Raw genomic sequence first — 24,566 nt, forward strand, 5'->3', positions numbered from 1 at the left:
TCTCTGTGACGCTCATGAATAAATAAAATCTTTTTTAAAAATTAAAAAATTTTAAAAAACGTATTTCCTGGGGTGTCTGGGTAGTTCAGTTAGTTAAGCATCTGACTTTGGCTCAGGTTGTGATCTCAAGGTCCTGGGATTGACCCCACATCGGGTTCCCTTCTCAGCAGGGAGTCTGCTTATCCCACTCCCCCTAATTGTGTTCAGTCTGCCTCTCTCAAAAAAATTAACAAAATAGTTTTTAAAAATTCCTGACTTTTTCCCATTCTATCATATCTCTATTAGCATAACAGGAGAACCCTAAGTTTCCTAATGTTTTTGGAAACAGTCCAATCGTTCTTTTCAAAAGCACAAATACCTATAATGTAATTTCCTCCAAGCTGCCACTGATGATTTTTATATTATTAATAGCAAAATAGAAGAGAAAAAAAAAAGGAAAAGGAAAAATAATACCTTGGTTGCTGGCAGTAGAAATTCCAGAACAAATGAGGGCAAAAGAGGCAGCAACGGGAGTTTGAAGTCTAAGTGCAGAGGGTGAGGTTCTTTTCCTTCACCATATATTTGTATTTACTGTGTTAATTCACTAAGTTTAGAATACTGTTACTAAACAATCCTTTTAGGGAAAGACCTGTATCAATTACTCAGAGCACCCAGCAATATTAACTCCACGTAATTGTAACAGTTACTAAATACTGTCACTCCATTCTATGGGGTAGAAAGTAAAAAGATACTTCTTAGCAAAAACAATATGCACAGAAGCCAGGAAATAGTTTCTAGTTTAATAATACCACAAGTATATCCAAAATAAAAAATAAAAATAACACTGAATCAAAGATTACTTATAACTGCAGAACATTTTAATTCTAAAGAGCTTTAATACATGAAAAGCCCCATAGTTTCCAAATGCCCATCAAAGAGGGAATGAATTATCAGTCCCATCAGAGCTGGGGAAAAAATTTTTAAAGGGGGTGGAGGGATGAAGGCTGACAACCATTCTCTTTCAAAAAGATAAACACTGCATCCTCAGATAACCGCTCAGAATGTTACTTGATATGAATAGGCAAGAGGATAATAACTGTCCATGTTTGCCTTATATACTGTATTGGGCAATTAAATGCCAACTGAATTATTCAAGAATGACTTGCTAAAACGTTGAAAAAATGAAAGACTTCGTCCTTGTCATAGACGGCCACTTCCGTGGAACATTCGGTGCACATAACGGGGTGATAGATTTCTTCCGCTTGTGCCTCTGTCTGCTCTGCAGCGTCTTCGTGGTTAGACCTCATCTTCTTATGGCCTCGCCTTTTCTTCCTGTTCTCTGGGATTTTGTATCTTAGAACCTCCTCTTTGTTGACAGAACAATTCATCACAAACATTGCTCTATACTGAGTTTTGTATGATTCATGCCTAAGAAGAAAATGAGATGGAGAATTTGGATTTATGTTCAATTTTAATAGGTTATCCATTCAGATTTTAAGAAGATTTTATTGAAGAAATTAGCTGACACAGTGTTACATTAGTTTCAGGTGTACAATTCAGTGACTCAAGAAGTTTACACTAATTATGCTATACTCACTGGAGGATAGCTACCTTCTGTCAACATACAATGCTGTTACATTATCATTGTATTTTACCCCCAGGACTTATTCACTCCTTACCCAGGAGCCTGTGTCTCCCACTCCCCTTCACTCATTTTGGCCATCCCCTACCTTGCTCCCCTCTGGCAATCATCAGTTTATTCTCTGTAATTAAGGGTTTGTTTCTGCTTTTTTGTCTGTTTATTCAATTGTTTTGTTTTTTAGATTCTATATATAAGTGAAATCATACAGTATTTGTCTTTCTCTTATTTCACTTAGTGTAACACCCTTTAGGTCTATCCATGTTGTCACAAATGGCAAGATCTCATCCTTTTTATGCCGAAGTAATACTCTACTGCATATATATAACTATTCTCTCTTCATTCATCAAAACACACTTGTTTCCCTATCTTGGCTATTGTAAATAATACAATACACACAAGTGTGCATATATCTTTTTGAATTATTGTTTTTGTTTTCTTTGGATAAACAGTAGTGGAATCACAACATAAGGTTATTTCCATTTTTAATTTTTTGAGGACTCTCCATACTGTTTCCCACAGTGGCTGCACCAATTTACATCCCGACCAACAGTGCACAAAAGTTCCCTTTTCTCCACATCTTCACCAACACTTTTTATTTCACATCTTTTTTTTTTTTTTTTAGCCATTATGGCAAGCGTAAGATGACACTTCGCTGTGGTTTTGAGTGCATTTCCCTGATAATCAATGATGTTGAGCATCTTTTCATTTATCTGTTGGACATCTATCTATATGTCTACTTTGGAAAAATGTCTATTTAAAAAAAAAGGAAAAATGTCTATTCAGTACTCTGCCCATTTTAATCAGATTTGGGTTTTTTTTGGTGTTGCATTGTATCAGTTCTTTTTATATTTTGGTTTTAATTCCTTATAGATAGGTCATTTGCAAATATGTTCTCCCATTCAGTGAGTTCTCTTTTCATTTTTTTTTTATTCTTTTTAAAGATTTTATTTATTTATTCATAGAGACACACAGAGAGAGAGAGAGGCAGAGACACAGGCAGAGGGAGAAGCAGGCTCCATGCAGAGAGCCTGACGTGGGACTCGATCCAGGGTGTCCAGGATCACGCCCTGGGCTGCAGGCGGTGCTAAACCGCTGCGCCACCAGGGCTGCCCTCTCTTTTCTTTTTGTTGATGGTTTCCTTCACCATGCAAAAGATTTTTATTTTGGTGTAGTCTCAATAGTTTTTATTTCCCCTTGCCTTAGGAAACATATCTAGAAAAATGTTGCTATGGTCAATGTCAAAGAAACTATTGCCTGTTTTCTTCTAGGAGCTTTATGGTTTCAAGTCTCACATTTAGGTCCTAATCAATTTTGAGTTTATTTTTGTGTATGGTGTTAGAAAGTAGTCCAGTTTTCCCAGAATCATTTATCGAAGAGACTCTTTTTCCCCATTGTATATTCTTGCCTCTCCATATAGTTTTTTTTTTAATATTTTATTTATTTATTCATGAGAGACACAGAGAGTGAGGCAGAGACATGGGCAGAGGGAGAAGCAGGTTCCCTATGGGGAGCCCGATGCAGAACTCGATCCTAGGACCCTGGGATCACAACCCGAGCCAAAGGCAGATGCTCAAATGCTGAGCCACCCAGGCGCCCTGCCTCTCCATATAGTTAAAATTTGAGAACACAAAAAACTTACTAAAATACAACATTGCATTCTCATGAAAAACATAAGAACAAAATGGGAAATTTAAAGAAATGTTATTTTAAGAATAGGAAAAACTTGTTAATAGAGAATAGTTTAAAGAATGAATATATCCTCTTTTTCACTACTTTATTTTTTTTTCTTTTTCACTACTTTAGAAGTAACTTTTATCTCGGAAAAAAAATTGTTTGCTCTTCAAACTTAGAAAAGTTATTGGAAACTTAAGAGTTAATGTTTAAACGATCTTCGACTGTGTCTTTTCGCACTGAGGCCTACAATTCTGCCCTCCTCTCATTACAACTGATGCCATTCTTGGGGCACCTGGGTGGCTCAGTTGGTTAAGAGTCTGCCTTTGCACTTGATGGGATGAGCACTGGGTGTTATACTATACTGTATGTTGGCAAATCGAACTTATATAAACACAAAGGAAAAAACAGTCTGCCTTTGGCTCAGGTCATGATCCTGGAGTCCTGGATCAAGCCGTGCATCAGGTTCCCTGCTCAGTGGGGAGCCCGCTTCTCCCCCTGCCCCTCCCTCAGCACCAACCCCCCACTCCCCGCCAGTTGTGCGTAGACACACACACGGACACACACACACAAAAGCATGCACTCTCTCTCAAATATTTTTTAAAAAATAAATTTTTAAAGTGGTACCATTCTTACCACCATTTTAACCATTTAGTGGTGCTAAGCTACAGTTTTAAAAGCTTAAAGAGCTTCTGACTTTTATAATGCCCACTTTTGGCTTTATTCCAACAGTCTAAAGAATAGATAATGCTTCATTTGTTCTCCTCATATACTCAGTATTTTCCCTACTTCTTTCCCCACTTAATGTTTTTTTTCCCCCTTAAACCTCATGCAACAGAAATATCTGGCGAAACATAGTGAACTCAAGTTATACTTTTATTAATTCCAAATGTTGATCTCCATCACCACCACCACCAGGAATTTAAACTATGCAAGATTGCAAACTATGCAATCTACATCTACTGTTGTAGATGTAGATTCTACTGTTCTATCATTAAAAACTTATTCTGGATACAGAAACTACGTAGTAACAGTTAATTTGGAAGAGAAACAACTTAAGTACAGAGACATTTTATTTTTTCTGCATTCCATAAACATGCTCTGAGTGTCAATTTATACACAAAAAGCTTAAGAGTTTAGATGGAAAGCACATTTTTTTAAATTTTTTTAAAGATTTTATTTATTTATTCATAGACACACAGAGAGAGAGAGGCAGAGACACAGACAGAGGGAGAAGCAGGCTCCATGCAGGAAGCCCGATGTGGGACTCGATCTCAGGTCTCTAGGATCACACCCCAGGCTGCAGGCGGCGCCAAACTGCTGTGCCACCGGGGCTGCCCAGAAAGCACAACATTTAATTGTTGTAGATGACCAAAAACCTCAAGCTAGGAATGCCCGGGTGGCTCAGTGGTTGAGCATCTGCTTTCAGCTCAGGGTGTGATCCCAGGGTCCTGGGATCAAGTCCTACAGCAGGCTCCCTGCAGGAGCCTATGTCTCTGCCTCTCCCTCTGCCTATGTCTCTGCCTCTCTCTGTGTCTCTCAAGAATAAATAAATAAAATCTTAAAAAAAAAAAACTCAAACTCAAGCTGACTAATAAGATAAACTATAGTTGGCTATTCATTGGTTCCTAGAAGAAATCCATCACCTACAACATCACCTAGTTTCAAGTTAATTTGATTCAAAACATGGACTAAGCTAGGAATTTATGAAGCCACTAAAAAGAGGGGGGAGAAAAGGAAAAAAGGTTAAGAGTCTATTTAATTAAAAGAATGAAGGGGGTGCCTAGGTGGCTCAATCAGCTCAATCAATTCTTGATCTCAGGTCAGGTCTGATTTCAGGGTCGTGAGCTCAAGACCTATACTGGGTTCCACTAAAATTAAAGTGGAGCCTACTTAAAATTAAAAATTAAAAAAAAGAAAAGGAAAAAAAACACATGATCATCTCAATTGATTCAGAAAAAGCATTTTTTTTTTAAAGATTTTATGTATTTATTCATGACAGAGAGAGAGGCAGAGACACAGGCAGAGGGAGAAGCAGGCTCCATGCAGGGAACTCGACGCGGGACTCAATCCCGGGTCCCCAGGATCACACCTCAGGTTGAAGGCGGCACTAAACTACTGGGCCACTGGGGCTGCCCCAGAAAAAGCATTTAATGAAATTCAACACCCATTCATGGTAAAAACACACCATCTACTGAAAACAGAAGGAAATTTCTTCAATACAATTAAGACCATATAGGAAAAATCCACAGCTAACATCATATTCAATGATGAAAGACGGAAAATTTTTCCTCTAAGATCAGAAACAAGACTAAGGGTAGCCCTGGTGGCACAGTGGTTTGGCGCCGCCTGCAGCCCAGGGCGTGATCCTGGAGACCCAGGATCAAGTCCCACATCAGGCTCTCTGTATGGTGCCTGCTTCTCCCTCTGCCTGTCTCTCTCTCTCTCTCTCTCTCTCTGAATAAATAAATAAAATCTTAAAAAAAAAAAAAAAAAGAAAGACTAAAAAAGTCCTGCTTTCACCACTTCTATTCAGCATAGTACTAGAAGTTCTAATCAGCGATTAGCTAAGAAAAAGAAATAAAAGGCATCCACACTGGAAAGGAAGTAAAATTTGTTCACAGATGATATGATCTTTACAAGAGAAGAAGGGGAGTGGGAGAGATAACCCAAGCAGGCTCCACGTCCAGTAAAGCCCAATGTGGGGCTCAATCACACCGTGAGATCATGACCTGAGCCAAAATCAAGAGTCAGATGCTTAACTAACTGAGCCACCCAGGCATGCCAATGACATGATCTTTTATGGAGGAAACTCTGAAAATTGCACGAAAACTATCAGAGCTGATAAACTAACTTAGCAAAGCGGCAGAGTACAAAATCAACACACAAAAGCCTGTTCATTTTTATAAATGAGCAAGCCATGAATGATCCAGAAAGGAAAACAGAATAGAGGTTACCACAGGCTGGGACGGGAAGGGATGGGGAATTTTGTCTAGTGGGTAGTTTCTGTTTGGAATGACAAAAATGTTCTGGAAATGGATTGTGGTGACAGATGCACAATATTGTAAAGTAGTTAATGCCACTGAATTGTACACTTAAAATGGTTAAAATAAGGAACAAGAGAAACACCAGTTGAGCATCTGCCTTCAGCTCAAGGCATGATCCCAGGGTCTGGAATCGAGTCCCACACTGGGCTCCCTGTGAGGAACCTGCTTCTCCCTCTGCCTATGTCTCTACCTCTCTCTGTCTCACATGAATGAATGAATGAATGAATGAATGAATGAATGAATGAGGGACACCTGGGTGGCTGAGTGGTTGAGCATCTGCCTTTGGCTCAGGGCATGATCCCGGTGTGGGGATCGAGCCCCACACTGGGCTCCCTGTGAGGAACCTGATTCTCCCTCTGTCTATGTCTCTGCTTCTCTCTGTGTCTCTCAAGAATAAATAAATAAAATCTTTTAAAAAATAAATAGTCAATTCGTCCATAGTGAGACACTTGGATGGCTCAGCAGTTGAGTGTCTGCCTTCGGCTAAGGGCTCACAAGTGATCCCGCGGTCCTGGGATCGAGTCCTGCAACAGGCTCCCTACAGGGAACCTGCTTCTCCCTCTATATCTCTGCCTCTCTCTCCCATGAATAAATAAAATCTTAAAAAAGAAAAAAAGTCCATACTATCCAAAGCCATCTATTGTCAATGCAATTTTATCAAAATTCCAATGGCATTTTTCACAGAAATAGAAAAAAAACCAACAAGCTAAAAAGTTTCAGCATAGCAAAGAAACCATCAACAAAAGGAAATAGAAACCTACGGAATGGAAGAAAATATTTGCAAATCATGTTTTTAACAAGGGGCTAATATCCAAGAAACTCATACAACTCAATAGCAAAGAAAAAAAAAAGGCAAAGGCAAAGAACCTGAACAGACATTTTTCCAAAAAAGATATGCAAATGGCCGGCAGGTACATGAAAAGGTATTCATCATCCTTAATCATCAGGGAAACGTAAATCAAAACTGTAGTGAGGTATTACCTCACACCTGTTAGAATGAGAATGACTATCAAAAAGACAAAAGTGAACACTTGCACATTACGGTGGGAATGTAAATTGGTATAGTAACTATGTAAAACAGTATGGAGGCGCCTCAAAATATTAAAAATAGAACTACCATATGATTCAGCAATCCCACTTCTGGATATATAACTGAAGGAAATGAAATCACTCTCTCAAAGAAATATCTGCACCGCGACATCAGCCAGGTGATCAAGGTCAACACTAACAGTTATAAATCTGTTGATTTTTTGTTGTTGTTGATAGTCCATGCCCTTGATATAATGTAATGAAAACAACACTTTACCTCTGTGGTCTTCTCCCCAAAAACCTACTGCAGCTTTATTCATAATAGCCAAACATGGAAACTAAGTGTACATGCTACGTGAATGGATAAAGAAAACATGGTGTATAGATACAATGGAATACAAAAAAAAAAAAGAAAGAAAATCCTGTCATTTGTGAAAACATGAATGAACCTCGAGGGCACTAAGCTAAATGAAGTCATAGACAAAAAATTACTGAATGATCTCACTTGTATATGAATCCCAAAAAAAAATGAACAGTAAGAAACAAAGTAGACTGGTGGTTAGTGGGGGAAGGGTGGACAAGTGAAGACCGTCAAGTGGTACAAACTTCCAATTATAAGATGAAGAAGGTCTGAGGATGTAATAAACACAGTGTCTACAGTTAACAATCTTGTACTACATACTTGAAGTTGCTAAAAAAACTAATTTTAAAAGTTCTCAACACAATAAAAGGAAAATACATGAGGTGATGGATGCATTAACCTTATTGTAATCATTTAGCAATATATTTGTATATCAAATCATCATGTTCTACACTTCAAACTTACATAATGTTATGTGTCAATTATATCTCGATAAAGCTAGGAAATGATTTTAAATTTTTAAATGGTCTAGTTGACAATAAATTTAATACCCAAATGATGTACTCTTTTTTAATAAAAAGTTTTCAATGGTTAAAATAGTAAATTTTATGTTTTATCACAATTTTTTAAAAAAGAATGTATTTGACAGATTACATCATTCCACAATATATATGCAGTTTCACTGAATCCTTTTCAGTGTTTGCTTTATTAGAAAAACTACTTATGAGATGCCTGGGTGGCTCAGTAGTTGAGCGTCTGCCTTCGGCTCAGGTCCTGATCCCGAAGTTCCAGGATCTGGTCCCACATCAGGCTCTCTGCATGGAGCCTGCTTCTCCCTCTGCCTGTGTCTCTGCCTCTCTGTAACTCTCATGAGCAAATAAATAAAATCTTTAAAAAAAAAAAAAAAGAAAAGAAAAAGAAAAAAAAGAAAAACTACTTAGAACTATGTATAACTAAAATTATTTGTATAAAGATTAATTATGTAGCAGCAAGGACACAGGAAGACAGAACTTTATCAGAATTCCTACGTATATACCTCAAAAGTCTATTTCTGATTTAAACAAAAAAAAAAACAAGTCGTTTTTCATCATTTTGTGTGTGCATGTGTGTGTATGTGTGTTTGTGGTGTGCTATGACACCCTTTATCCATTACCTTTGGCAATCAAGACATAGTGTGGTCATGCAGGCAGGGCAATTCAAGACAGCATCACTATTTGGAACAGGCTGCTGTTGTTGATATGGTCTCTGTATTCCAAAACCATGGTAGCTAGAATAAAAAAAGAAAACGTGGGGAGGTAGACACACACTTTAAAGCCAGATCTTGATTTTCTTTTTTAAGTAGGCTTCACACCTAAAATGGGGCTTGAACTCAAGACCCCAAGATTAAGAGTCACATGCTCTGGGGCACCTGAGTGGCTCAGTCAATTAAGCATTGAACTCCTGATTCTGGCTCAGGTCATGATCTCAGTGTTGTGAGATCAAGCCCCAAGTCAGGCTCCACTCAGCATGGAACCTGCTTAAGATTCTCTCTCCCCCTCTACCCCTCCCCACCCTCTCAGAAGGAGGGAAGGAAGGAGGGAGGCTCTACCAACTGAGCTAGCCAAGCATCCCCGAGACCTTGATTTCTAATGCCACCCTCCAATAAAAGAACCTAGTACTCCTAAGAGAAATGACTGATTCTAGGAATGAGGCATATGAAATGAACCTGGAGCATCTTGTAGTGCCAGGAAGTAAGGAAGTGCTCAAAAACAATGAGGTAGATATATCAAGGGGCACAGAAGCCAACTCAAAGAATTAGAGTTGGCCAAAGCTGAAACAATTAAAACAATAAAATAAAGCAGTATTGGATACAAAATATAAATAAATACTCACAAGTCCATACTGATACAAATGACTAATGACTGAATGAATGAATGAGGGAAGAACAGAGGGAGGGAGAACAGACAAATGTCCCAGATGGAAGAATAATTTATGAAGATACTCTCCTCTCAAGGAAGTGGAGCATAATGCACATAATGACTTCCTTCCAAAGAGTACAGTATAGACAGGAGGGGCAGAAAGTAACTTTACAGTAGAGAAACCTGACAATTCCTTGCTAAGATGATCAAGGTCAACATTAACTATCATAAATCATGTTGAATAAATAAATAAATAAATCATGTTGACAGTGTGTACCCTTAATTACAATGTGATGAAAATGGCACTTTATTTCTGTGTTCCTCCTCACCAAAACCCATAATCCCAGTGTCTAATCACAAGAAAACCATCACACAAATTCTAATAGTGTGGCCTCCTATAATATACCTGACCAGTACTCCCGAAAACTGTTAAGGTCATCAAAACCAAGTAAAGTCTCAGAAACTGTCATAGTCAAGAAGAGCCTGAAAGAGACATTACAACTACAAGTAACACAGTATGCTGGATGAGCTCCTGGAACAGAAAATGTGCAATAGGTAAAAACTAAGAAAATCCAAATAAAGTATGGGCCTTAGTTTATAATAATGTATAAATACTGGTTCATTAATTGTGACAAATGTACCATCTTAATGTAACATGTAATAATAGGTGAAACCATGTGTGTGTTGTTGTGGGAGAGTATACGGGAACTCTGTTGTTATTGGCTCGATTTCTCTCGAAATCTAAAACTATTCCAAAAACTAAAGTCTCTTGGGGTGTCCGGGCGCCTCAGTCAGTTGACATTCCAACTTTTGGTTCGAACTCATGTCACGATTTCAGGGGTTGTGGGACCAAGCCTGGAATCGGGCTCCACACTTAGGAGACAGTCACCTGAGATTCTCTCCCTCTGCTACTCCCCCATGTGTTTTCTCTCATTCATAAATAAAATAAATAAATAAATAAATAAATAAATAAATAAATAAATAGCCTCTTAATTTGAAAAACCCAGTAAAGCTACATTTAAAAAGCAAGCATGTGGGATCCCTGGGTGGCGCAGCGGTTTGGCGCCTGCCTTTGGCCCAGGGCGCGATCCTGGAGACCCGGGATCGAATCCCATGTTGGGCTCCTGGTGCATGGAGCTTGCTTCTCCCTCTGCCTATGTCTCTGCCTCTCTCCCTCTCTCTCTCTGTGTGACTATCATAAATAAATTAAAAAATTTAAAAAAAAAAAACTTCTGTTGTTTTTTTAAAAAAAAAAAAGCAAGCATGTGGGATGCCTAGGTGGCTCAATGGCTGAGCATCTGCCTTTGGCTCAGGTCATGATGCCGGGATTGAGTCCCACATCAGGCTCCCTACAGAGAGTCTGCTTCTCCCTGTGCCTATGTCTCTGCCTCTCTCTCTCTCATGAATAAATAGAATCTTAAAAAAAAAAAAAAAAAAAAAAAGGCAAGCATGTAAGCTTTAGGCGCGTAAAGACTTTTGTCTGTGTTGTTCCTTGCTGCATTTCAAGAATCTAGAACAGTGTCTGGTACATAGTAAATGTTCAATAAACATTTGCTGATTGCAAAAATATAGCATGGGTGGCTCAGCGGTTTAGCGCCTGCCTTCAGCCCAGGGCATGATCCTGGAGACGCAGGATCAAGTCCCACGTGGGGCCCCTTGCATGGAGCCTGCTTCTTCCTCTGCCTGTGTCTCTGCCTCTCTGTGTCTCTCATGAATAAATAAATAAAATCGTTTAAAATATATAAATATATATATATAGCATGAATCTACTTATAAAAGTACTAAAATATGAAAGTATATATTCTTAAAAGGGACTTATGGTAAATTCCCAAAAACTGAACAACAAAAGATAAATCATTTAACATTACTTCCCAAACTCTTTTAGTGTCTCTGGGGAAAAATACTGAAAATATGTGTACATATTTTATAACTATTGTTAAATCCCTCCAATGCTTATCAGATTTCAAATCCCAAACCCAAGAGAGTAATATATTCATTCAATAGATACTTAATGAGCGCCCATTTAACAAAGTGCATGACTTCTGGGATACAGCAGTGAACAAGACAGCCATGATCACTGCCCTGGTGGCACTTAAAAGGTAGCAAGTTCATTATTTTAAGTTGATTTCTGTGGTCCTAATAGGCAACTACTGGGGGTGCCTTGGTGGCTCAGTTGGTTAAGCATCTGCCTCAGATCATGATCTCAGTCAGGGTCCTGGGATTGAGCCCTGCATCACTGGACTCCCCGCTCAGCAGGGAGTCTGCTTCTCCCTCTCACTCTGCCTGTGCACCTGCATCTTTCTAAAAATTGTAAAAAAAAAAAAAAAAAAAAAAAGACAACTACTGCTTGATGCAGGAATATGAATAAATCAATAAAATGTTATTTCTTCTCAAGATTATATAACGAATGGGGCTCCTGGCTGGCTCAGCTGGTGGAATATTTGACTCTTGATCTTGTGGTCGTGAGTTCAAGCCCTACATTATGGGTAGAGTTTACTTAAAAAAATTTTTTTTGAAGATAACAGAACAATGAAAATACATTCCATCTTACCTCACTGACAAATTCTGTTACCAGAATCGAAAGCTACAGTGTAATTTCCTTAACTATCTCAGTATCATTCAGAGACTTATGTTCATTTTACATTGGGGATAATCAAAAAATATTCCTTAAATAAATGAGAGGGGCAGTTGGAGGAAGTGGTGCATGGGTGAAACTGGGAGAGGAAAAAAGAACAAAGTGGGAGACTGGAGGCTAAAAGGTAAGGTACAAACACCCAACAACACCAAAATCTCTCTGGGCTTAAAAATACTGGATTTATCTTTTGTTGTTCAGTTTTCAAGGGTTTATCATCCTAGCCCCTACCTTAACTAAATCAAAGCTTCCTAGAGTAGGACTCCAGGGTATGCATTTCATCCTTCCCAGGTGATTCTGAAGCACAGCCAGGTTAGGGAAGCACTCGGCAACAGTGGTATACTGACTAGCTTTTAGTTTTGTTTTTTGGGTTTTTTTTTTTTTTAAGATTTTTTATTCATGAAAGACACACAGAGAGAGACACAGGCAGAGACACAGGCAGAGGGAGAAGCAGGCTCCATGCAAGGAGCCCGACACGGGACTCGACCCTGGGTCTCCAGGATCACACCCCAGGCTGCAGGCAGCGCTAAACCGCTGCACCACCAGGGGTGCCCTAGCTTTTAGTTTGATAACAAGTCAGCCTTCATAAAATCAAACTGGAAAACAAGGATGGCATTTCCTCTTGGGATGATGAAAATGGTTTGAAATTAAACAGAGGTGGTAGTTGCATAACACTGTGAATACACTATATGCTACTACATTGTTCGCTGTAAAAAGATTAATTTTAAATCAATTAATTTATTTTTATCTCAATTTTAAAAAATCAAATTTGTGGGGCACCTGGGTGCTTTAGGCAGTTAAGCGTCTGCCTTTAGCTCAGGTCGTGATTCCAGGGCCCTGGGATGGAGCCTCACATGGGGTTCCCCACCCAGCAGGAAGTCTGCTTCTCCCTTTCCCTCTGCCTTTATCCCCTACCCCTGCTCTCCACTCTCCTGTGTGCACATACTCTCTCTCTCAAATAAACAAAACCTTTAAAAAAATCAAATTATTTAAAATTATGTCTATTTGAGAAAAGTCAACTTTGTTTCTTGGAGAGACTGACTACAGCATTTTAAATTCAACAAGTGTTTTAAAAATAAATCATCTGGGGCAGCCCGGGTGGCTCAGCAGTTTAGTGCTGCCTTCGGCCCAGGGCATGATCCTGGAGGCCCAGGATCAACTCCCACATGGGGCTCCCTGCATGGAGCCTGCTTCTCCCTCTGCCTGTGTCTCTGCCTCTCTCTCTCTCATGAATAAATAAAATCTTTAAAATAAACAAATAAATCATCTGACAGGCACCTGAATGGCAGTCAGTTAAGCATCTGTCTCTTGGTTTCAGCTCAGGTTGTGGTCTCAGTGTTGTGGGATCAAGCCCCATGTCGGGCTCTAGGCACAAAACAGAGTCCACATAGGACTCTCTCCTCCTCCTCACCATGCTCATTCTCACTCTCTCTAATTAAATATTTTTTTTAATTAAAAATAAAATAAAATAATCATGACTGAAATGTGCTGGTAAATTTCAAAATAAACAATTCAGCAGGTTTTTTTTTTTCAAAATTCTTTATGTCTATGTGAACATATACATACATTAAAATGTGAATGTAGTGAAAATCCTCTTTTAATTATTTTTCTCTAAAGATTCTAAATATTAAAGTTAAGTTCTTACCCTCTTCTTTGTGCATCAACCCAGGCCTGATCTCTGTTATCTTTTTCAGGATCATATAATAACTCATCATTTGTTGGAATCCTGTGTCGTTTTTTCTTTTTCTTCTTGGTTACCTGTGCTAATTTTGAAAACGTTAAGGATATGGCTAAGTATCATGTCTCAAATACATACCTCTTTAATACAGAACACAGAATCTTCAGCTACATTTTTTTTCTATTTATATTTTCCTTAAAAAAATTCTTAACGCTTCCTCCAAATAAACCTCTTGGCCAATTAACATGGCATTAAAATGAAGATGACAGGGCACCTGGGTGGCTCAGTCAGTTAAGCATCTGCCTTCAGCTCAGGTCATGATCCCAGGGTCCTGAGATCGAGCCCCACATTGGGCTCCCCGCTTAGCAGGGGGCCTGCTTCTCCCTCCCCCTGCTGCTCTCTTTGCTTGTACTCTCTGTCTCTGTCAAATAAATAATTAAAATCTTTAAAAAAAAAATCAAAGATAACAGAAGATGAAAAAATTGTTTCTTCACTAAAAACATAGTGCTGGGGGAAAAAAAAAAAAAAAAAACATAGCGCTGGGCATCCCGGGTGGCTCAGCGGTTTAGCGCTGTCTTCAGCCCAGGGCGTGATCCTAGAGACCCGGGATTGAGTCCCACATCGGGCTCCCTGCATGGAGCCTGCTTCTCCCTCTGCCTGTGTCTCTGCCTCTCTCTCTGCATCTCTCTGTGTCTCTCATGGATAAATAAATAAAATCTTAAAAAAAATAAAAACATAGTGCTATCTCAAGAACTGAACTGACATAATGAGAATTTGGTCTCAGAAAAGCCACTCAAAGTGAACCAAGATCAGAAACATTTTGATGTTATAATTTTCAACAAGTTCCTATATATAAAATGCTACTGAAATCAGAACAAAAATATTTCAAAAATGAAAAAACAAAGGCACCAGGGTGGCTCAGTCACTTGAGTATTCAACTCATGATTTTAGCTTGGATCATGATCTCAGGGTCATGAGATCGAGCCCCACGTAAGGCTCTGAACTCAGGGTGAGTCTGCTTGAGGTTCTGTCTCCCTCTCCTTCTGCCACTCCCCCGACTCCCGTAAGCAGGCACATGCACATGTGATCGCTCTCAAAATAAATAAATAAAATCTTTTTTAAAAAGTGAAAAAACACTGGTTATCCCCATGCACTAGACTTTAAAATGTACTTATATAGGTTAATATTTAAGTACTAACATATAAAAATATAAAATTGTTTCTTGGGGTGCCTGGGTGGCACAGTCAGTTGAGCACTCGGTTTTGGCTCAGGTCATGATCTCAAGTAATAATATATAAAAATATAAAATTGTTTCTTGGGGTGCCTGGGTGGCACAGTCAGTTGAGCACTCGGTTTTGGCTCAGATCATGATCCTACTGAGCCCCACTCTGTAGAGAGTCCGCTTGAAACTCTCCATCTCTCTGTCTCTTTCTCTCTCCCCCCTCTGCTCCTCCCCACCCCATACATGCATGTGCACTTTCTCTAAAATAAACAAATAAATCTTTAAAATATGTATATATAAATTTTTTTCTTTACCATATAAATGTCACTTGTGCATTCCAGTGTAATTATGATATTAATTTTAACTCTTATGTTCACTTTTGCTCAGATTTTATACAAAATCAATTCCAGAGAATAGAGAAGCCAATAAAAAAGCAATGAGTTAGAAAAATATAAAATATATATGTTTGTATATTTTCTGTAAAACTATAGGAACTATTCACAGGTGTGAAAACAAATATTATTGCACTAAGGAACCTTAAGGAAGGGGGGGCCAAGAGCCCTAAGGAAGTCAAGACTGAGTCAGGACACACTCTCCTTGTCGTATGCCCATGCAGCACCATGGCTGGTCCCACGTCCTCATATGTGCATTCCTATCTGTTCTTATTCATCATTCCTGCTTTTGTTTTCATCAATGGCCTACAATTTCTAAAAGATAAAACTCAGAGGGAAACCCTAATGTCCAAAAATTGTTAGGTAAACCTTTTTTCTATAAAATGTAACCACTAAACCTGGTAAACATGCTACTAACCTGTTTTGTCTTCATCTTCAGAATCAGAATCAAAATATATATCATCATAGTACTTTGTCAGAGCTGTTCCAACTTTTCCAGTTCCTGAGGAAGACCCTATTTACATAAGGACAGTTTACAGACTAAATCATATGGAACTAAAAAGGAAAAAAACTCAATATACTCTTCTATCACCTCAAAGTATTATCAATTCATTTCCAATCTCATGTGGGTGGAAAAAGACTTTCACATCAATGACTTACTGAATTTCTGTGCCCTATGCAATTACAGAGGACTATAATTGTTAATTACAGTAATTAAGTGTTCCAGATCATGAGAAAATCTCTCACCTTTCCCACAAATCTAATTCAATAAAATAGCCTATTTCTAAGTTGCCACCATACACAGCTCTACCTTTCAGCCATGCAGTACACTGTGACAAACAAGGAATAAACATCTCATTGTAGGGGGCTTTAAGCGAGAGAGGATAAGAGCCCTAAGAGAGGCAAGGGGCATGATTCAGGGACACACACTCTTCCTTTCTTCAGTCTTCCCTCATGCCATGACTCAGACTATATTCATGTCCTCATATCCCTGTCTCCCTAATTCTTCCTCTTAATTCACATCTGCTTTTGTTTTTATTATTACTATTATATATGTTTTCTGTTCCTAACAATTAATACATGGAAACCAAAGCTGAGGCACAAATCAGTTTTTGGGTAAGGTACACTTTACATAAAAATGAAGTATCAAAATGAAGTATGTTTCATTACTTTCTAAAATGAGATAGGAGGGATCCCTGGGTGGCGCAGCGGTTTGGCGCCTGCCTTTGGCCCAGGGCGTGATCCTGGAGACCTGGGATCAAATCCCACGTCGGGCTCCTGGTGCATGGAGCCTGCTTCTCCCTCTGCCTGTGTCTCTGCCTCTCTCTCTCTCTCTCTCTCTCTCTCTCTGTGTGTGTGACTATCATAAATAAATAAAAATTTAAAAATAAATAAATAAATAAAATAAAATGAGATAGGAATTTGTGGTGACCAATCATTCAATCTGCCATATCAGTGCTATATAATCCTAAAAATACCTTTAAAAGCTTGTGTCTTTTTTATCCTGGGGTAAAAATTACAAAAGGAGGGGAGCCTGGGTGCCTCAGTGGGTTGAACATCTGTCTTCAGCTCAGGTCATAATCTCAGGATCCTGGGATCAAGCCCTACATTAAGCTCCCTGCTCAGCAAGTAGTCTGCTTCTCCCTCTCCCTCTGCTCCCTTCCACCCCCATTCATGTGCACTCATGAATAAAAAAATAAAATCTCTCAAATAAATAAAATCTTTTTTTAATATTTATTTATTTATTTATTCATGATAGACATAGAGAGATAGAAAGGCAGAGACACAGGCAGAGGGAGAAGCAGGCTCCATGTCGGGAGCCCAACGCGGAACTCGATCCCAGGATTCCAGGATCGTGCCCTGGGCCAAAGGCAGGCGCTAAACCGCTGAGCCATCCAGGGATCCCCTCAAATAAATAAAATCTTAAAAAAAAAAAATTACAGGGCACCTGAGTGGCTCAGTTGGTTAAGTGTCTGCCTTCAGCTCAGGTCATGATCCTGGGGCCCTGGGATTAAGCCCCATGTCAGGCTCCTATTCTCGTGGAGCTTAGAAAATTATTTATATGAAAATCTAACTAAAAGTTTACCTGTTTCCAGAGAGGATAACTTGTCCTCCATTGTTTTTATGGTGGAATTTAATTCAGCTTCCATTTCTTTTTCAAATTCATCTTCACTAGATGATTCACTTTCTCCAGTAAGACATTCTCTGATGAGTTTTCTTTTTTGGTCAGGAGTTCCATGTAAAAGCACATCCACTTCATCTTCAGAACTAGTATGCATTAAAAAAAAAAAAAAAAAGAACTAGTATGCATTTAAATCATAAAACATATAAATACTAAAGAATTAAAATAATTTAAAACATCCATCATCTCGCCGTCCAACGATTTTAAGTTTTACAAGGTTGCATTTATCTATCATACTACATATAGCTATTCTCATTTCTTGGAATGTCTGGGTGGCTCAGTCAGTTAAATATCTATCTTTGGCTCAGGTCATGATCATGGAGTCCTGGATAGAGCCCCACATCAATCAGTGGGAAGTCAGGGAGTCAGCTTCTGCCTCTCCCTCTGCCCCTTGCCCCCCCATCATGCACATGTAATTGCACTCTCACAAATAAAAATCTTTAAAAAAAAAAATAAAGATCAACCATTTCTACATATTTCCAAATTCAATTTTAATGTCTGCATTACACTTCCTTTTATAGATGCTGTACACTTGTAACTCTTTGCTAATACAATGAATATCTTTGTAAAGTATAATTTTCTCTCCATTGATTTCCTTAGGATAAATGTCTAGAAGGAGACATATAAACATCTTTCTGACTTCTTGAATTTTCACACTGCTTTCCTAAAGCACTGCATCAATTCCTAACTCCATCAGCAGTGAAAAGTTTACTTCACAGAACTGGGATTTTTTTTAAACTCTGAGTATTTAAATAAAACTTAATATATGTAACTAACATACAGATAATATACCCAAACAAAATGTTAAAATATAATTACATATTAGTTATAAAGGCACAACGCTATAGAAAACTATAAAGAGAAAGTAAGATTATATTACAAATTCTCCTGAGCAATTACTGCTAATTTACTTGGCCCTTTGCACCTGGGTTTCCCATCAGTAACAGTATGACAGGATTAAAGGAGATATCAGAAAGAACGAAATGTTATCAAAATGAAGGAAACACCTAAGGTATTTCTAATATAATCAATAGGACATAAATAATGTCCAATTATTTGTGGTCTGATGAACAGCAACAGAATGCCCCTGGTTTTTATTCCTCTGTTTTCTTCTTCTAGAACAATGCTTTTGAGCCTCCAGCAAAAGATAAATCCAAAAAATGCAATTCACACCAATCAATTTTGCTAATAATGGAGGCCTTAGCCGGATTCTACTCCCAAGAGAATTCCCCATCTAACATTCCTCATCCTGACCAGGATGAGGCTCCCTTTCTCCATTACCACTATATTCATTTGGGTCCTCTTAACTCTGCCCGTCCCACCATATACTAAGAATCTCCAGGCCTTCAAAATCTTTATATTATGTTCCATATGTTCTCTCTCTCTGTCTCTCATGAATAAATAAAAATATTTTTTTAATTGTTTATTTATTTATGATAGTCACAGAGAGAGAGAGAGAGAGAGAGAGGCAGAGACAGGCAGAGGGAGAAGCAGGCTCCATGCACCGGGAGCCCGACATGGGACTCGATCCTGGGTCTCCAGGATCAGGACCTGGACTGAAGGTGGCGCTAAACCGCTGAGCCACCCGGGCTGCCCTCAACTTATCTTTTCAACCTTACATCTCACCCTTGAACTACACCACTGGTCTCCAACTGGGGGGTATTTTGCCCTCTAGGGTACATATAGCATAGCTAGAGACATTTTTTACTGTTACAACAAGGAAGAGGGGCTAGTAGCACTTCGTGGGCAGAGGTCAGGGATGCTGTTAAACATCCTGCAATGCACAGGACAGCCCCCACAATAGATCTCAATGCTACTGAGGCTGAGAAACTCTCATCTATCCTATATTCCAGTTTTTCCAAAGTGGAATGTAGATTATTTTAAGGAGTCTCAGGATAGACAAGCCACTAATAACTCTGAAGCCATTGCTGGTGGGAATCTAAAGTAATACAATTACTATGGAAAACAGCTTGCTTAGTTTCTTATAAAACTAAATGCAACTACCATACAACCCAGCAATCACATTCCTTGGCATTTATCCCAGAGAAATGAAAATACATTCACACAAAAACCCATACATGAATGTTTATAGATGCTTTATTCACGAGTCAAAATTAGAAATAACTAGACATCTTTCAATAAGGGAATGGCTAAAACAAATGTGAAATAGTCCTTAGCAATAAAAAAGGAATGACTCACTGATACTTGCAACAATGTGGATGAATCTCCAGAGAATTACACTGAATGAAAAAAGCCAATCCCCAAAAGTCACATACTGCATGATTCCATTTATTTAATACCCTTGAAAAGGACAAAATTATAGAAGTGGAGAATAGATTAATGGTTACCAGCATTTACGTAGGGCACAATGGGGCAGAAGTGGGCAAATGAGGGATTCTTATGGTGATGGAAATGTTCTCTATCTCGACTACATTAATGTCAATACCCCAGTTGTGATATTACACTAAAATTTTGTAAAATACACTGAGGGAAACTGGGTAGAGGGGACACAGAATCCCTCTGTATTATTTTCTAACTTTTCTTGTGGCATAATTTACTGTCATAAGTTCATGCATTTTTTTTTAATTTTTATTTATTTATGATAGTCACAGAGAGAGAGAGGCAGAGACACAGGCGGAGGGAGAAGCAGGCTCCATGCACCGGGAGCCCGACGTGGGATTCGATCCGGGGTCTCCAGGATCGCGCCCCGGGCCAAAGGCAGGCGCCAAACCGCTGCGCCACCCAGGGATCCCAGTTCATGCATTTTTAAATATAAACTTCACTGATTTTTTTTTAAGATTTTATTTTTATTTATTCATGAGAGACACACAGAGAGAGGCAGAGACATAGGCAGAGGGAGAAGCAAGCTCCCTAAGGGGAGCCCAATGCAGGACTCAATCCCAGAATCCTGGGACCATAACCTAAACCAAAGGCAGACACTCAACCACTGAGCCACCCAGGTGCCCCCAATTCATTGATTTTTTTTTTTTTTAGCATACTACTTCTTACAACTACATGTGAACCTACTTCAAAATAAAGTTTAATTTAAAAACTTAAATCACAAGGCAAGAGAGTTAGTTTTATTACAAACTTTATCTAATCCTTGTGATTATTCCAAGAGAAGTGTTTAGCCCTGCTAGGTGAGGTGATATATTACCGGCCATGTACATTCTTAATGAGTGTGTCAAGAATGCAAGGTTCTCACCACTCAGGCCATTTCTCAGGGTTATGTTTGTAGTATGTAACCTTGAGGGATGAGGTGATGTCTCTTTCCAGAAGAAAGGACTTGCTTATTTACTGACTACTGTAAAAGAAGTGGATGCTCCAAGCTCAAATGGTCCTTAGCCATGATGCCAACCCGTTGAGTGTATAGCATCCACCTGAGTCTCTCTGTGCAACCCCTGTAAGAGTTGGGAAGTAACAGCAACCAACACGAACATGATGCTCATGCTGCTTGCACCGTGAGTAGTCTCTGACCTAGGAGTCTCATATCTTCTGCCAGGTTCTATGAAACAGTAACACGCTATAAAATATTAGCTTATAAATATGGTAAAATCAAATCCTGAGAGACACCTCTTAAACACCTCTCAAATCTCTCCAATCTCCCTTTTTAAGACAACAAGCACTTGGGGCACCTAGGTGGCTGTTGGTTAAGCGTCTGCCTTCAGCTCAGGTCATAATCCCAAGGTCCTGGGATCCAGCCCCACATCAGGCTCGCTGCTCAGTGGAGAGTGTGCTTCTCCCTCTTCTGCTGCTCCCCCGGCTCCTGCTCTCTCTCTGCAGGCCCACTCTCTCTCAAGTAAATAAATAAAATCTAAAAAAAAAAAAAAAAAAAAAAAAAAAGGACAAGCACTAGATTCAGAGCCTCGAGCAGGCCAAAAAAATAAAAAAAACACAACTGTAATTAGTTTCATTTTCACAGCATTTATTTTTAGTTAACCTTACCAGTGGCAACTGTCACAGGATTACAGAGGAAAAGAAAAGAAAAGAAAAGAAAAGAAAAGAAAAGAAAAGAAAAGAAAAGAAAAGAAAAGAAAAGAACTATAAAAAACTTAAAAATCTTAAATAAGTTGTAACATGTGAATGTGGAAATTGTAATGGCTGACTAACTCAGGTCCAGGAAACACTGCTATATTCCAATTAAACTGAATTACTGGGGGATCCCTGGGTGGCTCGGTGGTTTAGTGCCTGCCTTTGGCCCAGGGTGTGATCCTGGAGCTCCGGGATGGGATCAGGTCCCACATTGGGCTCCCTGCATGGAGCCTGCTTCTCCCTCTGCCTGTGTCTCTGCCTCTCTCTCTGTGTTCTCATGAATAAGTGAATAAAATATTTTTTTAAAATAAACTGAAAAAAATAAAAAAATAAACTGAATTACTAAGTGAGGCCTACTAATTCATATACTTCCTTTAACAGACCAGACCCATTACTTGAAACTTTCGCAAGAAATCTTGGAATCCATCTTCACTCCCCACAAGAGAAATCTTCACAGCAGTCCGATCTCCCAAGCCCACAACTCTTCCCCAGGATAATATGAGGAAACATTACGATTGGAGGAAAGACAGTTTCACAGAAAGCTTAGCTGAGCAGAATGCTTTAGAGTTTATGAACAGGATCTGCTGTCAGCTTTTAAAACGGGGTAAGGGACGCCTGGGTGGCTCAGCAGTAGAGGGTCTGCTTTCAGCTCAGGGTGTGACTGGGTCAAGTCCCTCACAGGGCTCCCCGTGGGGAGCCTGCTTCCCCCTCTGCCTGTATCTTTGCCCCTCTCTGTGACTCGTGAATAAAATCTTAAAAAAATAAAAAACGGATAAATCTGCCAAGAAATCTCTTGCCAACATACCTGCATGTTCCCCCCAAGTAGGGTTAATCCCTCTTCCTGGAATTTCCCATGGAACTTCATCTGTGTCTATCTCAGGTCCTTGTTTTCTAAATACTCTTCTGAGAAACATACTTATTTCCAAGGTATATATATATGTTCCGAGATACGCATCTTATTTCCCCTACTACACTGAGAGCCCGTAGAAAACTGTAGCCCCGAGCAAGCATATAATAGGTGCTCAAAAAAAGCCTGAGCATTCCCTTATTTCTGTTGATGGCACTTTAGTCTTCAAGACGGTCATTTCACATCAAGCCCCACTAGTCTCACAACACACTTCAGATATCGCTATTATATTTCCTTTTTATAGGCGAGGAAAATCGAAGGTAAGTGACTTGTTTTCACCCACAGTGCTAATAAGTTGCAGAGGCAGAATTTGATCCCAAGGCTTCTGAAGACTTACGCGTCCTTGCCGAAAATCCCGGTTCCCCGCTCAAGTGTCGGCCCCGCCTCCCCGGGGCTGCGCCACCTCACCAGAACCCCACTCGGCGTCCCACAGGCGAGAGCGGGGCGCAAAAGGCGCCCGAACGGCTGGGCCAAGGGTCCGCAAGGGCCTGGCAGGCGCAGCGACTGGAGAAGGCTAACAAGGCCAGGCCTCGGGCCGAAGCCTCGGGGACCGGAACCGGGCCGGGGCCCACCTGCTCAAAGCGGGTTCCTCGTCGCTAGGCTCTTCCACTGCGTAGGGGTCGTACTCATCCTGGAGCCGGCTCATGGTGACCTACACCCTCGGACGCCGACTACAAGCGTCCACACAGCATCTGTTTACGCCACAAGTACCCGGGCTAGAGCGTCCGCACCTCCACTTCCGCCGACGTTTCCGCGCCCTCCCCGCGCGCCTGCGCAGATCGTCCCAGGGCGGGGGCGGAGTCCTAGTGCCTCTCCGCAGCGGTGCGCGGTTTCTGCTTACCTGGAAGCAGCTGCCTAATTACCGAAAATACTAATCGGCAGCCTCCTAAGTAGCAGTCTCTGAGATGAGCCCTCTATGTGCAGCGTCTCACGTCGTGACGTGAAGAAGCAGAAAACTAGATGCTGGGCAGCCCGGGTGGCTCAGCGGTTTAGCGCCGCCTTCAGCCCAGGGTGTGATCCTGGAGACCGAGGATCGAGTCCCACGTCGGGCTCCCTGCATAGAGCCTGCTTCTGCCTGTCTCTGCCTCTCTCTGTGTGTCTCTATAAATAAATAAATTTTAAAAGAGAAAAAAAAAAAAAAAAAAAAAAACTAGATGCTGAGGGGACATGCAGACAAATCTGAGCCAGTAGGTCCCAGACACCAGCACCTGATTGATGTCCCTCCAACCTTCAAGCCTCAAGGCCTTCTGACTTCTTTTTACCGCACGGCTGCCTCACCTTCATCTTCGCCGCTATTCGCTCCTCTGACTTCGGCCCGACTGTCTACTGAAAGTTGCTAGCTGTCACCAGTTAATTCCTAATTACCTTTTCTTGGCCTCTTCTCAGTCCCAGCCTTTGGTCCTTGTCCATTTCCGCTCAGTACTTGAGGTGAGGCAGATGATAATTTGAAATGAGGCCTCTTGATTGTGAAACTGTTTGCCGCCTTGTTTCTATAGTGGCCTTTTCTCAAGCTCCTGTTCCTCTTCGTGATCCTATTCAGATAACTACCCATTTTATTTGGTCCTTGCCCTCTCCTTGGGTACTATAATGGATTTCCAGTTGCCTGGGCAGATAATCTCCACAGCTGCACCACTGGTAATTCAAATCGGTGTAGTCCAAACCCAACTCAGCATCTTCCACCCCATTTCTATACCTCAACCAATAGCTATTTTGACTCTTGATTTTCTGCTCACTTCCTCCATCCTTACTACTGCTATAGGCTTGAATCTTGGTTGACTCCTTCCTCTGTCCCTCCATGAGCCCTTAATTCCCAAGTCCTATGATCAGTTAGTAATGCCTCTTTCATGCACATCCTATCTCCCCACCTCTCACCTTGACTACTGATATAGGCTCC

The 24,566-nt window shown here is 40.1% G+C and overlaps 1 protein-coding gene across 5 annotated transcripts; it reads right to left on the bottom strand.

Moving 5' to 3' along the window:
- Nucleotides 1-759: 759 nt before the first annotated feature.
- EAPP (E2F associated phosphoprotein) lies at nucleotides 760-23,751 on the bottom strand. Of its 5 annotated transcripts, XM_072761406.1 has the most exons (6): nucleotides 23,245-23,751; nucleotides 17,638-17,819; nucleotides 15,970-16,065; nucleotides 13,905-14,022; nucleotides 8,883-8,996; nucleotides 760-1,407 (listed from the first exon to the last, which is right to left on the bottom strand). In XM_072761406.1, exons 1-6 carry the CDS (start codon nucleotides 23,316-23,318, stop codon nucleotides 1,131-1,133), a joined length of 861 nt encoding a protein of 286 aa, XP_072617507.1. In that variant the 5' UTR covers nucleotides 23,319-23,751; the 3' UTR covers nucleotides 760-1,130. The 5 variants fall into 5 exon arrangements, with proteins under 5 accessions (XP_072617507.1, XP_072617508.1, XP_072617510.1 ...); XM_072761407.1 differs by lacking the exon at nucleotides 15,970-16,065; XM_072761409.1 differs by lacking the exon at nucleotides 13,905-14,022.
- Nucleotides 23,752-24,566: the final 815 nt, after the last annotated feature.

This window comes from Vulpes vulpes, chromosome 6 (assembly GCF_048418805.1).
Source record: "Vulpes vulpes isolate BD-2025 chromosome 6, VulVul3, whole genome shotgun sequence".
Classification (NCBI taxonomy): domain Eukaryota; kingdom Metazoa; phylum Chordata; class Mammalia; order Carnivora; family Canidae; genus Vulpes; species Vulpes vulpes.